The 15,000-nt window shown below is 46.8% G+C and overlaps 1 protein-coding gene across 1 annotated transcript in view; it reads left to right on the forward strand.

Moving 5' to 3' along the window:
- Positions 1-15,000, forward strand: part of inpp5l (inositol polyphosphate-5-phosphatase L) — a 43,699-nt gene that overhangs the window by 25,866 nt on the left and 2,833 nt on the right. The window contains exons 5-16 of the mRNA XM_076271129.1: positions 5,415-5,478; positions 6,237-6,340; positions 6,623-6,675; positions 8,652-8,771; positions 8,983-9,067; positions 9,424-9,519; positions 10,124-10,198; positions 10,303-10,376; positions 10,849-10,960; positions 12,241-12,309; positions 13,115-13,180; positions 14,346-15,000. The exon at positions 14,346-15,000 is cut by the window's right edge and continues 2,833 nt beyond it. Of these exons, the coding sequence (XP_076127244.1) occupies positions 5,415-5,478; positions 6,237-6,340; positions 6,623-6,675; positions 8,652-8,771; positions 8,983-9,067; positions 9,424-9,519; positions 10,124-10,198; positions 10,303-10,376; positions 10,849-10,960; positions 12,241-12,309; positions 13,115-13,156 (894 nt within the window). The 3' untranslated portion in view covers positions 13,157-13,180; positions 14,346-15,000. The remainder of the gene's footprint in view (positions 1-5,414; positions 5,479-6,236; positions 6,341-6,622; positions 6,676-8,651; positions 8,772-8,982; positions 9,068-9,423; positions 9,520-10,123; positions 10,199-10,302; positions 10,377-10,848; positions 10,961-12,240; positions 12,310-13,114; positions 13,181-14,345) is intronic.

Here is a 15,000-nt window from a genome sequence, read left to right on the forward strand (position 1 = left end):
TATTAGGCTACAGCCGCTACAAATGCTGTACGGTCTAACTAGCCCATTGGCGTCGTGCCCATTAACGGAAATTCTTTTGGTGCCCCATTATAGGCTCATAATATTGTGAGTCCAATGTATTCTTCTGGGTGTGTAATAAGTCACACCCAAATAGTCAAAGACCGGTCAGCATCAGCCCTTTTCCTAAAATTGGTTTCTCTGTGTGTGACTTCCGATAGCAACTCAAACGCACATCAAGCTATGAAATCACACACAGGGTGTAAATAGCAATGTTTTGCTTGTGTTTGTGGTAAGTAGGCTTGGCTAAAGGAGCACTGATTGACCATTTGTGGTAAACAAATGTTAGGCTACCTACTGCCATACAAAGCTAAACCACAACGTTAACTAGTTTGGTCGAAATAGAGTTAGCCTATGACTCGAAATGGGCTTTTTTAAAATAACGAACGACATGGATTCCTGTAGAATAAACTATCCATGAAAACAGCATAGAGACTGGATATATGTGCCCATGTAGGGTAGTGAAGAGCAGTGAAGTGATAGGCTAATGCAGGTAGCCAATGTTGTCCTACCTGGCCTCAAACCTGGGTGTACAGGGCCCCAAACCAGCTTGACCCTAAATAGCCAGGCTTGCTGTACGGCAGCCAGCGCACATACTGAACTGGAGCGGTGGCACCAGTGGTGGGGGCATGAAGCAGTGGTGGGGGCATGAGGGCATGAAGCAGTGGTGAGGGCATGAAGCAGTGGTGGGGGCATGAGGGCATGAAGCAGTGGTGGGGGCATGAGGGCATGAAGCAGTGGTGGGGGCATGAAGCAGTGGTGGGGGCATGAGGGCATAAAGCAGTGGTGGGGGCATGAGGGCATGAAGCAGTGGTGGGGGCATGAGGGCATGAAGCAGTGGTGGGGGCATGAAGCAGTGGTGGGGGCATGAAGCAGTGGTGGGGGCATGAAGCAGTGGTGGGGGCATGAGGGCATGAAGCAGTGGTGGGGGCATGAAGCAGTGGTGGGGGCATGAGGGCATGAAGCAGTGGTGGGGGCATGAAGCAGTGGTGGGGGCATGAGGGCATGAAGCAGTGGTGGGGGCATGAGAGCATGAAGCAGTGGTGGGGGCATGAGGGCATGAAGCAGCATGAAGCAGTGGTGGGGGCATGAAGGCATGAAGCAGTGGTGGGGGCATGAAGCAGTGGTGGGGGCATGAGGGCATGAAGCAGTGGTGGGGGCATGAGGGCATGAAGCAGTGGTGAGGGCATGAAGCAGTGGTGAAAGCATGAAGCAGTGGTGGGGGCATGAAGCAGTGGTGGGGGCATGAGGGCATGAAGCAGTGGTGAGGGCATGAAGCAGTGGTGAAAGCATGAAGCAGTGGTGGGGGCATGAAGCCTGGTTTCTGTGACTGCTAGTGTCGGAGCGTATAAGTATAAGTATATATAAGTATATATACTCTTTTGATCCCGTGAGGGGAAATTTGTCCCAATCCGTGAATTAGTGAAACGCACACAGTGAGGTGAAGCACACACTAATCCCGGCGCAGTGAGCTGCCTGCAACAACAGCGGCGCTCGGGGAGCAGTGAGGGGTTAGGTGCCTTGCTCAAGGACACTTCAGCCGTGCCTACTGGTCGCGGTTCGAACCGGCAACCCTCCGGTTGCAGGTCTGAAGTGCTAACCAGTAGGCCACGGCTGCCCCAAACACATTTTTATTCAAACATCAAGTCTGCCTCACAATACAGCAGAGAAATCATGAACTCAAAATGTCATTGTGGGGAAAAAAACAATGACTGCGTAACCTTTCAGAATAAGGATAATAGCCTAACGCTAATAACAAGCCTTGCCAAAATTATGGGTCATTAAGTAAGAATACAAAATAATTGTTAGATTAAGTAGATTATGTTAAAATAGACGCTTTTGCTTTTTAGCGGCGTGTTGGGGTTCCGGTAGGCAACATCAGCAATGTCAATGTCATTTTCGGGACAATTAGGGCCGGATTCGGGATTCGGGATAAACGCTAAGATTTCGGGACTGTCCCGAATTGCTCAGGACGTCTGGTCACCCTACTTGTGTGTGATGTGCCTCCTCCCCAGTGGAGAGAGAGCTGTGTGCACCCTCAGTCCTAGCCCACTAGGGGGCACTAATGGCCTGTTTAACAGCATCCCACTCAACACCAGTGAAGTGCTCATACCGCCATCTGTTGTCCACTGTTGGTATTGCAGCAGGAAACCACCACCTCAGACTGTGGGCCATTTCCAAACTGGACCAGAGGATAACACAGCGCTAAACTTTGGGATGCCATGACAAGGGCCAGAGTTTCTTCAATGACCTCTACATTGTGTGTGTGTGTGTGTGTATGATTAGCCTGTCAGACCACTTGCCACACATTGGCTCTCTCTCGCTCTGAGTGTTTGTGTGCTTGCATTCACTTGTGTGGTCTGTGTGTGTGTGTGTGTGTATGGGAGTCAGTGTGTGGCGTTGGTGATTTCTGTGTTCAGTTCATTTCTGTGATAGCCGTGAGTTTTAGGCTGGAAGAGCTGTGTGTGTGTGTGTGTGTGTGTGTGTGTGGTGTTAGTGATTTCCCTGAGCTGGGAGGAGCTGAAGGTGTAAACAGGTCAGGTTAGGCCACCAGAGTGGAGCACAGGAGCGTCCTTACTAGACCTTACACACACACACACACACACACACACACACACACTCTGGTGTGGAGTGAAGAGTGGCAGCGTATTAACCCTGCCCCACCCAGGTGAGCGTGTGCTGTTCGAGGCTGACAGACCTGAGAGAGAGTGAGTGTGTGTGTCTGTATGAGCGAGTGTGTGTGTTTTTGGCTGAAGTCTGTGTTTAGCGGGCCACAGGAAAGTCAATAAATTTAACTCCAGATTAAAACTATTGATTTGGCCCTTCCTCACGCTTGCACATGATAAATAAACTACGGACAGGGGGGGGTGGCAAGGGAACTGTTAGCGCCCCCCCTCCCTTCCCAAAACAACACACACACACACACACACATACACACACACACACACACACACGTTTCCCCTCTCTTCCTCATGCCATAGGAAACAGATGGAGAATCAATGCTGGTGGCCGGACAGCATTATAGATGAGACTGTGTGTGTGTGTGTGTGTGTGTGAGGAGGTGTGTGTGTGTGTGTGTGTGTCGGGCAGTCTGACGGAGGGTCTCCTGCCGGTGGTACAAATGGTGTTTTGATAAAAAATCACTCCTAAGTCAATACATTTTTATTAAAGTGTGGAGCAGTCTGACTGATGAAGATGGGTCTGCAGCGCACTACGTGTGTGTGTGTGTGTGTGTGGGTGTGTGTGGGTGGTGGGGGGTGGGGGTAAGGGAGAAGAGAGGGAGGATTTTGGACGATGTGAGTGTGTGACAACCCAGCCCATCTAAGTTTGTGTAACACAGTGGGACAGTGGAATGTGTGTGTTTGGCATTTGTGTCATCAGTTCTAAGCTGATGTGTTGGAGAGGAGCAGTGAAACTTTAGTGAGCAGTGTTTGAGCAATAGTCACTTTAGTGAGCAGTGTTTGAGCAATAGTCACTTTAGTGAGCAGTGTCTGAGCAATAGTCACTGGTTCACAAAGCTCCACAAGTCACAAATAAGTCTCTCTCCATCTCTCTCGCTCTCTCTTTCTCTCACTTTTGGTCTTCTTTCGTTTTCTCTCTCTCTCTCTCTCTCTCTCTCTCTCTCCCGTTTTTTCTCATAATGAAACGGTTAGCTAAGCCCCTGTTTGTGTTGTTGCTTTTCTCTTCATGTTGGCCGATAATTACCAATTAAAATAGTTTTTTAAGAGTTTTGCTCCGTCATTTGAGATGAGTTGTTTGGCTGTGCAACTGTGGTAGTCTGCTGCGTCCTGTACTGTGGTCGTCATAGTGACCAACCATTTCACTCCGGTGTTTTTTCCCCCTTCTCTTTGTCCCTCTTCTATTTGTTCTTTTACACACACACACACACACACACACTCGGGTGCTGTGTCTTGTCAGTGGTAGTGCTGTTGAGACCAGTCCAGTGGAGTGGAGGCAGAGGTGTGTGTGTGTGTGTGTGTATGGGGGGGGGGGGAGCAGTAGCAGCTTTGTCACATTAAATGAGGATCACTTTGGTTTGGTGATAAATGCACTCCTCTGAGAGCAGTATAGGGAGGGGTGTGTGTGTGTGGGGGGGGGGGGCTCCCGGGTGATTTTTCTCGTGCGGGCAGCGGCATGAGATGCAGTCGGCGGCCGGTCTGCTGTTTAATCCCTTTTAGATTGTTTTAATTTTCTGGCCCCATTGATCCGGACGCCGGGATTACTAAGGGCACTCAAGCTAACACTTAGTGCATTAAAGATACACACACACACACACACACACACACACACACACACACACACATATCCTGTGGCAAGCGCCCCATCTGTGGTGTGTGTGCGTGTGTGTGTGTATGTGTTTGAAGGGGTTGATTGAGAAGTACAAGGGATGTGTGTGTCTTCTAATCACTGCTTATTCAGTGTGTTAAATGGAGAGCACACCTGTGTGTGTGTGTTTAGGCCACATTTTACATTCGGCTTACTGTTGCTGAACTTTAATGGCGTTAGTGAGACAGGGGTTCCTAAAGCACGTCGGTGAGAAAGGGTTCCTAAAGTTCCTCTGTTTTAGGTTCCTCTGCTACTGTCAGCCAGAATGCAGTGGCACACGTGTTAGAGCAGTAGAACTGAGGCTTGTTTAAATTCAGCAGACAAACGTTCAGGCAACAGTGGCCAACGTTCAGGCAACAGTGGCAAACTTGTGTTCTCTGAGTAGTTACATTTGAACAATTTGGTGTAAACATTCCACCGTAACCCATCTTCCGGCTCAAGTCCGGCTCACGCCCGGCTCACGTCCGGCTCACGCCCAGTAGGGAGAACTATCTCCCTAAACTGATTGCAAGTATTCACAAACGTTCGCAGAGAACTGTGTTCAGTAAGCTGTTTGTTGTGGACTGCTGTGTTCAGTAAGCTGTTTGTTTGTTGTAGACTGCTGTGTTCAGTAAGCTGTTTGTTTGTTATGAACTCCTGTGTTCAGTAAGCTGTATCTTGTGAATTTGTACTTGAATTTCCCCTTGCGGGTCAATAAAGTATATATCTATCTGAACCCCTGTGTTCAGTAAGCTGTTTGTTGTGGACTGCTGTGTTCAGTAAGCTGTTTGTTTGTTGTGGACTGCTGTGTTCAGTAAGCTGTTTGTTTGTTGTGGACTGCTGTGTTCAGTAAGCTGTTTGTTTGTTGTGGACTGCTGTGTTCAGTAAGCTGTTTGTTTGTTGTGGACTGCTGTGTTCAGTAAGCTGTTTGTTTGTGTGTTGACTGCTGTGTTCAGTAAGCTGTTTGTTTGTTGTGGACTGCTGTGTTCAGTAAGCTGTTTGTTTGTTGTGGACTGCTGTGTTCAGTAAGCTGTTTGTTTGTGTGTTGACAGGCGCTGGGAAGCATGTACTTCATCCACAAGAGTCTGAAGAATATCTACCAGTATGATTTTAATGGTAAGAAATGACCAGTGAGAAATGACCAGTATGATTTTAAAGGTAAGAAATGACCAGTGAGAAATGACCAGTATGATTTCAATGGTAAATGACCAGTGAGAAATGACAAGTATGATTTTAATGATTTAATGAGAAATGCCCAGTATGATTTTAGCATTAAGAAATGAGCAGTGTGAATTTACCAGTAAGAAATGAGCAGTACGATCTTAACGGTTAAAACTATGCCATCATGCACTGGTGATTATGACATCGATGTTGAGTATGTGACGCGCATCAGCAGAGTTACAGATGTGTGTATGGAATCTCTGATAACACAGCAGGTGTGTGTGTGTGTGTATGGAATTGCAAATACAAACTCTAGAGACCGAGTTGGGAAGGCTGGCTGTGTGTATGTGAGAGCGAGAGAGAGAGGCAAGTGTGTGTGTGTGTGTGTGTCGTGAGTCTAGTCACGGCGCTTATGAATAAACGTTCAGGAACGAGCCCAATGGAAGAGCCATAAACAACATGGCTGCCGTCTTCCACCCCAGCGACACACACACACACACACACACACACAGTAATGGGGTGTGGTGTGTGTATAGATCCCCATCACTGAGTGGCATAAATGAGTGCACATTAGGGTATTGATCTGTGTTTGCATGTGTTTACACGCTTTTAATAGTCCTTCTCTCTCTCTCTCTCTCTCTCTCTCTCTCTCTCTCTCTCTCTCTCTCTCTCTCTCTCTCTCTCTCTCTCTCTCTCTCTCTCTCTCTCTGCAGCACGGGAGTTCAAGCCCATCGCTGGACAGAACAAGTTTGTGGGCTCTCTAGAGGGAGTGACCACCGTACAGAAAGAAAAATTCCCAAAGAATTTCTGGCCCGATGTGAGTTCTGGGCTTCTTTGTGTGTGTGTGTGTGTGTAAGAGAGGGAGAAAGTGAGTGAAACCAGCCGCTAGATTGTTTATGTGGACACACTCGTTTTTTTTTGTGTTTATGTTTTTGTGTGTGTGCGTGCGTGTGTATGTTTGTGTGTGTGTGTATGTATTTGAATACAGAGTGGATGGTGCTTTGGGCGTTGTGCAAGTAGGACTGTGTGTGTGTGTGTGTGTGTGTGTGTGTGTGTCAGCGCTCGACTCAACTCGAGTTGTGTATGTTTTTCTCCACAGTTTAAATGGTCCAGGAAAGGCTACATGAGGACACGATGGCTCATTCATAACCAGTATGTACACACACACACACACACACACACACACACACACACACACACTACGCATATGTGAACCAGAATGTACTCACTGACACTCAGTACATATGTGTGTATACATACATGATTAGAAGACACAAACATCCCTTGTACTTCTCGATCAACCCCTTCAAACACACACACACACACACACACTTATGCACACACACATGCACACACTCTCTCTCTCTTTGTCACCCATCTGGCCGTATGTATAGTGTTTGTTGTGTCTTAGTGTTTTGTCAGTGCACAGTGGTTTCTATTGACTTACATGTGTCACCCCCCACCCCCCCACCCCCTGGCCCCGAGACAAAGCGTGGAGCTTGTGGAGTGTTTCCGGAACGCTTGCGGAGAGTGTGTGAGGAGTGTGTGTGACTCACACATCAGAAAGCCATTATTTGTGGCCGTTGGCAGCTGCTGAATGGGACAGGGTGGCAGCAGCCGAAGATAAATGACCTCGATGTGCCCACCCGTACCTGACATGGACACACACACACACACGCACACACACACACACACACACACACACACCCGGTGGCAGGAGACAAAGACAAATCACCTCTCTCGTGGTGCCCACTGTTACCTGACACACACACACACACACACACACACGCACACACACACACACACACACACACACACACACACACACACACACACACACACACACACACACACACACACACACACACGCACACACACACACACACACACACACGCACACACACACACACACACACACACACACACACACACACACACACACACACAGGGCAGTTTGAGAGAGGGAGAGTTCTGTCATTATCATTCATAACATTCAAATGCATACTCATATTTATGTATATACATACATACATACATACATACATACACATACATATTTAATAAATTAGTATAGTACGCATCCTTGCACTCATATAGACACACTCACACACACCCTCAAGAAAGCCAAGTCCCCTCCCGTTAATGTGTCCAGTGTGTGCTCTAGTTAGTTAGTCTTGCTGTCGCTGTTATTTCCTGTTGCTATGGTAATTGTTATCCACAGTGCCTATGTAGGTCAGTGATTGGTCAACATGGGTGAAAATGAAAGATGAAAATATCGGAATTTCTTACCGTTGTATAGTGGACACAAGAAAACGTCTGTTTTGAGAGTCAAAGAATTCCCTTTGCCCCATGTCGAAACACTTACTTTGTGAGACATGTCTGCAGTATGAAGCAACACACACACAAACACACACACACACACACTCTGAGACATGTCTGCAGTATTAAGCAAAACACACACATACAAACACACACACTCTGAGACATGGCTGCAGTATGAAGCAACACACACACACACACACACACACACACACACACACACACACACACACACACACACACACAGATTAAATGTATTTTTATGTCTTCCACAATGGTCTTTAAGGCTTGACCATGACTATGCGATCATAGAACCATAATTTCTTGCTGCGTTTTGGTCAGGAGATTGGCCACAACACACACTCACGCAGTAGGAGATCCACCACAAACCCTGACATGCTAGTGTTTTTGTTGTGGTACGCCACAAACCCTGACATGCTAGTGTTTTTGTTGTGGTACGTCACAAACTCTGACATGCTAGTGTTTTTGTTGTGGTACGTTGGTCGTTGCACATCGCTGGTTGTTGCATATGTCACATTGCAGGACGCGTTCCTCTTTCCGCGCGCGTGCGTGCGTGCGTGCGTGCGTGCGTGCGTGCGTGCGTGCGTGCGTGCGTGCGTGCGTGCGTGCGTGCGTGCGTGCGTGTGTGCGTGCGTGTGTGTGTGTGTGTGTGTGCTCTCCTAACCGCACAAATACATTCTAACAACACTGGGCCTTCTACAGGTGTCAACCATCCCAATAACACACATGATGCCAACACACTCTCATCCTCTCTCTCTCTCTCTCTCTCTCTCTGTGTGTGTGTGTAGGGGTATGGATCTAGTGAATGTGCACCTCTTCCACGATGCCTCCAACCTGATCGCCTGCAACTCCAGTCCCTCTGTGTACTCAGGCAACCGCAAGAAAGCTCTCCGATACGTCATCAACAGGTTAGCACACACATACACACACACATCCATCTCGAGTACGGCACAAAAACCCTCTCTTCATAACAAATCTTCATAACGATGTGAATGTGTTTTTGTGTACATTTGTACATTAGTGTGTGTGTGTGTGAGACATTACTGTCAAAGAGATTGTGTGTTTATGTGTGTTTGAGACTGACTCTGCTTCCTGTCTGTGTGTGTGTGTGTTTATCAGGATATCTGACGGCACTGACAGCCCCTTGCCTTTCTTCCTGTTCGGAGACTTCAACTTCCGCCTGGACACACTCAGCCTTGTGCAGGTTTGTGTGTGCGCGTATGTGCGTGTGTGTGTGTGTGTGTGCGTGTGTGCGTGCGTGTGGTAAACAGGCTTACATAGGCCCAGACTCCACTAAAGTTTTAATTAGACAATTTTCTCAAAGGATTAAGGACCTGTGTGTGTGCGGTCAAAAAGAACTAAACCTATCCATGTGTGTGGAGGTCTGTGTGTGAGTACATGCTGACAGGGAGAGAATTTGGAGCCAAAAAAGAACAACAATGTTGCTGTGCAAGTGTGTGTGTGTGTATGTTAAAGAGGGAGGAAAGGAGTGTATGTGCAATATTATTCTATTGAGTGTTTGTGAAATGTCCTGATACGTGTGTGTGTGCGTGTGTGCAGCACCTGTCTATCTCAGCTGACGTGCAGACAGTGAAGAAGGACAGCAGCAATGAGGTGGAGAGGATCATCTGTGAGGAGAAAGACAACGACCACAAGGTGACACACACACACACACACACACACACAGATATTTATAAGTGCTGCTCTCGGAGTGTGTATTGAGGTGATTAATGTGTGTTGAAGCTGTGCACGGAGATGTAAGGTTGTGTGTGTGTGAGTGTGTGTGTGTGTGTGTGTGTGTGTGTGTGACAGGGCAGATTTATGGTCGTAGAGTGCTATTGACTTTTTGCCAGTGGTGTAAATGTGCTCCCATTACAGCAACTCACTCTCCACTTCAATTCATTACTGCTGACTGTGTGTGTGTGTGTGTGTGTGTGTGTGTGTGTGTGTGTGTGTGTGTGTGTGTGTGTGTGTGTGTGTGTGTGTGTGTGTGTGTGTGTGTGTGTGTGTGTGTGTGTGTGTGTGTGTGTGTGTGTGTGTTAGTTTGTCTGTGTCGCTCTCTGCTTACATTCAGAATGGAGACTGTGTGTGTGTGTGTGTGTGTGTTGCTCTCTGCTTACATTCAGAATGGAGACTGTGTGTGTCTGTCTGTCTCACTCATCAGACATCCTAGTCATTGACACGGCTCTGCTAAATAAAACTGAGTGTGTTTGTAACTCGTGTTAACCCTGTCTCTATCTGTTTGTGTGTGTGTGTGTAGGTTCTCCTCCAGATTGAAACAAAGCTGTTTGCCTACCTTCACCAGGCTGTCTTTAGGGAGGACAATGGCAGAGCGGTGAGCACTACTCTGGGACAGAACTCCGAAAAATAATAATAGGCAACAGGAAATGCCCATCTGATGTGTGTATGTGTGTGTGTGTGTGTGTGTGTGTCTTGTAGCTGCTGAAATATGATAAGGAGATCGAGGTCTTCAAGGATGTGATCTCCGAGGAGGACATTCTCTTCCCGCCCAGGTGAGGCAGCTGAAGCATCTGATTGGCTGGAGTTATGTGTACTGTGACCATTAGCTTGAGTGGTGTGCTCTGATTGGCTGAGGTAAAGAAGTGTGACATAAGAATGAAGAAGCAGGAAGTAGCGCACCCTTGAAGAAGAGATGTGAGATCTCAATGGGACTCACCTGGTCAAATAAAGGATGCTATAAAAAGTAGTATCTGTGTGTATGGTCCATCCTTTTAGTAGCTTCATCCTTTTTAGCTGTAGTACCTTTTAAGTAGCATACTTCATATTGGTAGCTATGAATGTGCTGTAGCATACTTCATATTGGTAGCTATGAATGTGCTCAAGCTGTTTACATTGCTAGTGTGATACAGTAGCTTCATCACTGTCTTTAAACTCACTGGTGTACTAGATAGGATAGGTTAGCTGTGTGAGTTTGGTGTGTGTGTGTGTGTGACGGCCTGTTGTGTGTGTGTGTGTGTTTTGCAGTTACCCGTACAGCGAGGACTACTCTGAACCCACGCAGTACATGAACACACGCTGTCCAGCCTGGTGTGACCGCATCATCTTCTCAAACACTGCCCAAAGTATCATCCACAGGGTGAGACCACACACACACACACACACACAGCATTATCTTCTCACACTGCCCAAAGTATCATCCACAGGGTGAGACCACATACACACACATACACACACACACACAGCATCATCTTCTCAAACACTGCCCAAAGCATCATCCACAGGGTGAGACCACACACACACACACAGCATTATCTTCTCAAACACTGCTCAAAGTATCATCCATACAGTGAGGCCACACACACACACACACCGCATCAAAGAGGTCTAGGATGGACTGCAAAGTGACGTTTCATCCACTGTGGAGCGGAAGTAACAAAAATTGCTTGTTGTGAACGATATCAATGCAGTTGGACATATAACGCTAAATGCAGTTGGACATTGTGAGTTAGTTAGTTAGTTGTTAGTTAGTTAGTAGTTAGTAGTTAGTTAGTTAGTAGTTAGTTAGTAGTTAGTTAGTTAGTTAGTTGTCTGTTAGTTAGTTAGTTGTCTGTTAGTTAGTTAGTAGTTAGTTAGTTAGTTAGTTAGTTAGTAGTTAGTTAGTTGTCTGTTAGTTAGTTAGTTAGTTGTCTGTTAGTTAGTTAGTAGTTAGTTAGTTGTCAGTTAGTTAGTTAGTAGTTAGTTAGTTGTCTGTTAGTTAGTTAGTTAGTTAGTTAGTTGTCAGTTAGTTAGTTAGTTGTCTGTTAGTTAGTTAGTTGTCTGTTAGTTAGTTAGTTAGTTGTCTGTTAGTTAGTTAGTTAGTAGTTAGTTAGTTAGTTAGTTAGTTAGTTAGTAGTTAGTTAGTTGTCTGTTAGTTAGTTAGTAGTTAGTTAGTTAGTTAGTTAGTTAGTTAGTTAGTTAGTTAGTTAGTTGTCTGTTAGTTAGTTAGTTAGTTGTCTGTTAGTTAGTTGTTAGTTAGTTAGTTAGTTAGTTAGTTAGTTAGTTAGTAGTTAGTTAGTTGTCTGTTAGTTAGTTAGTTAGTTGTCTGTTAGTTAGTTAGTAGTTAGTTAGTTGTCAGTTAGTTAGTTAGTTAGTTAGTTAGTTTATCGCCATCTTCGTCACCCTTTCGTCACCCCTCTATAGTTTGCATGCATATTCATCACTTCCTTTTTAATTGTTTAATTTTTGTTACTTCCACCCCTCATAACTCATAACTGTCCAGGGAGTAGACAGGGTAAGTCCACTGTGTGCATGGACACATTCTTACAGTGTGTGGCGGAGTGTGATTCTGTCTCAAGAGCTGATGAAATGTTTCTGTGTGTGTGTGTGTGTGTGTGTGTGTGTGTGTGTGTGTGTGTGTGTGTGTGTGTGTACACGCAGAGGGAGGAGGGAGAGCCGAACGTGATCTACAACACCCTGGGTTCCAATGTGTGTATGGGAGATCATAAGGTACACACCCCCACAGAGAAGCACGACTCCTCTCACACACCCTCAGCCCTGTAGGGGGCCACAGTGCCTACTGTCAGCTTTTATATGATGTGTGTGTGTGTGTGAGATGCCTGTGTGCGTGTGTGAGATGCCTGTGTGCGTGTGTGAGATGCCTGTGTGTGTGTATGTGTGTGTGTGAGATGCCTGTGTGTGAGATGCCTGTGTGTGTGTGTGAGATGCCTGTGTGTGTGTGAGAGATGCCTGGTCTCATGAAAACATTAACTCCTCTCCATTCTTTTCTCCTCTCTCTTCCTCTCTCTTCCCCTCTCCTCTCATCTCCTCCTCTCATCTCCTCCTTTCTTCTCCTCCTCTCTTCTCCTCCTCTCCTCTCCTCCTCTCCTCTCCTCATCTCCTCTCTTTTCATCTCCTCTCTTCTCCTTCTCTCCTCCTCCTCTCTCTTCTCTCCTCTCCTCCTCTCCTCTCCTCTCTTCTCTTCTCTCTCTTCTCTCCTCTCTCCTCCTCTCCTCTCCTCCTCTCCTCTCTTCTCTTCTCTTCTCCTCTCCTCTCTCCTCCTCTCCTCTCCTCTTCTCTTCTCCTCTCCTCTCTCTTCTCCTCCTCTCCTCTCATCTCCTCCTCTCTCCTCTCATCTCCACCTCTCTTCTCCTCTCTTCTCTTCTCTTCTCCTCTCCTCTCTCTTCTCCTCCTCTCCTCTCATCTCCTCCTCTCTCCTCTCATCTCCTCCTCTCCTCTCTCCTCCTCTCTTCTCTTCTCTTCTCCTCTCTCTCCTCCTCTCTCTCCTCCTCTCCTCTCGGGTTCTCTCTATCAGCCTGTGTTCCTGTGCTTTCCCCTGAAGACAACCGCACCCTGACTTGCAAAATGACATCCAACCTCGGTAAGACTGTCTGTCCCTCAGTGTCTGCCTGTCTGTCTCTGTGTGTGTGTGTGTGTGTGTGTGCGCGTGTGGTGGAGCGTCCGGTCTCTCTTCTCTGCAGGCAGGGGTGTGGCCAACTGCTGCCAGGCCACCTTGCCTGTGATCCATTGGAAATGACCGATCATGACCAATCACAGCACCCCCTCCCTTCCCACTGGCCTTTATTAATGATTTGGTCAATAACATTCAAATCACTGTAGACTGGACCCACAGCCCATTTACACAATGTGTGTATGTGAATGGAATTATATCAAACCTATTAGGCAATCATCTGTTCACAAGGATCTGTGTGTGTGTGTGTCTGTGTGTGTGTGTGTGTGTGTGTGTGTGTGTGTGTGTATGTATGTTTATGTAAATGTGTGTACGTTCATAAAAATAAATCAAAGTGCACCTCTTGATGCAATGAAAAATGCAAGAAAATTTGCTACCAAATGATAAGACTGCTAAAGACTATTGAGTAATAGAGTTTGTATTAGAAGTGTAGCTCCTTAACCATCAGCAGCAGAGTGCTTTGAGGAATAAGCCCCAGGGCCTGGACATATAGACACAGTCATTGGTCAGCCCTTAGAAGAAACACAGCCTCATCTACTGTCTTTATACTGATGATCAAGGGCCGACGACACTGCTCTGCTAAAGCTAAACATACCTGCACACACACACACACGCACACACACACACAGACACACAGACACTCAGACAGTGCTGTTGTCATTAAGTCTGCGCATCAGTCTGCCCAATGGCTGCTCTATTGGCAGGTTTATGGCTGGGAGTTTGTTCTGCTGACACTTATGTCTTTTCCATGGGGCACCCTTGTTGTGCTGTGAGATGTGTGTGTGTGTGTGCTGACAGGAGGGATGTGCTTGGAGGGGAGCTTAACACACAGAATGGCCAAGCACTCCTCAAACACATCCTGGTTTGGGCCCATGTGTGCAACCAGAGGAGATTCTAACGTTCCTTACGTTCCTAATGTTCCTAATGTTCTACAGGGGTTCTTTAGTATGGTCACACATTCATGTGTGACTGTGTATGTCAGTGGGGCTTGTGTTTATGTGCTGGTTGTGGTTAGTGCACTACTCTTGACGCTTGGCTCAGGAGTTGATGGAGGTTTTATGTTTTTCTCCTACAGACACCCAGAGCTGTCAGAGGATTTTGAAGATCTACCCCCATCACTTACAGTATCACTCAACACACACACACACACACACAAACACACAAACAAACCTCAGCATTATATGGGTGGACCGACTTTCTAACCACTTCTCAAGCAGTTCCCTGTTTCACCTGACTCTCATCACAAACATCACAACACGAACAACACTCAGATGGACTCACTAGAACACACACACACATACAGTACATACATACACACACACACACACACACACACACACACACACACACACACACACACACCTGTGTTGGAGCAGCCTGCTGAAGTCAGGTGGACTTGGACCAGAAGAGAGCCACTCGTATCTCCTCCTGTGTTCCGACCGCCACTGGCAGACTGTCCATCTCCACGGAAACATCATAGACACTCTTAACCACCACTGAAGCGACAGTTCCGATCTCCATGGAGACCATTCATGCAGTTCTAACCTCCACGGAAACATCATAGACACTCTTAACCACCACTGAAGCGACAGTTCCGATCTCCATGGAGACCATTCATGCAGTTCTAACCTCCATGGAGACAATTCATGATCTCCATGGAGACCATTGTGAGCAGCTTGGAAGCTGAAACAGCACAGCTTCCACTTCCTCTACACACACACACACACACA

Source organism: Alosa pseudoharengus, unplaced genomic scaffold (genome assembly GCF_046254945.1).
Source record: "Alosa pseudoharengus isolate Yale_2024_CS ecotype anadromous, Long Island Sound unplaced genomic scaffold, YU_APseudo_1.1 YU_APseudo_1.1_scf_6, whole genome shotgun sequence".
Lineage (NCBI taxonomy): Eukaryota > Metazoa > Chordata > Actinopteri > Clupeiformes > Clupeidae > Alosa > Alosa pseudoharengus.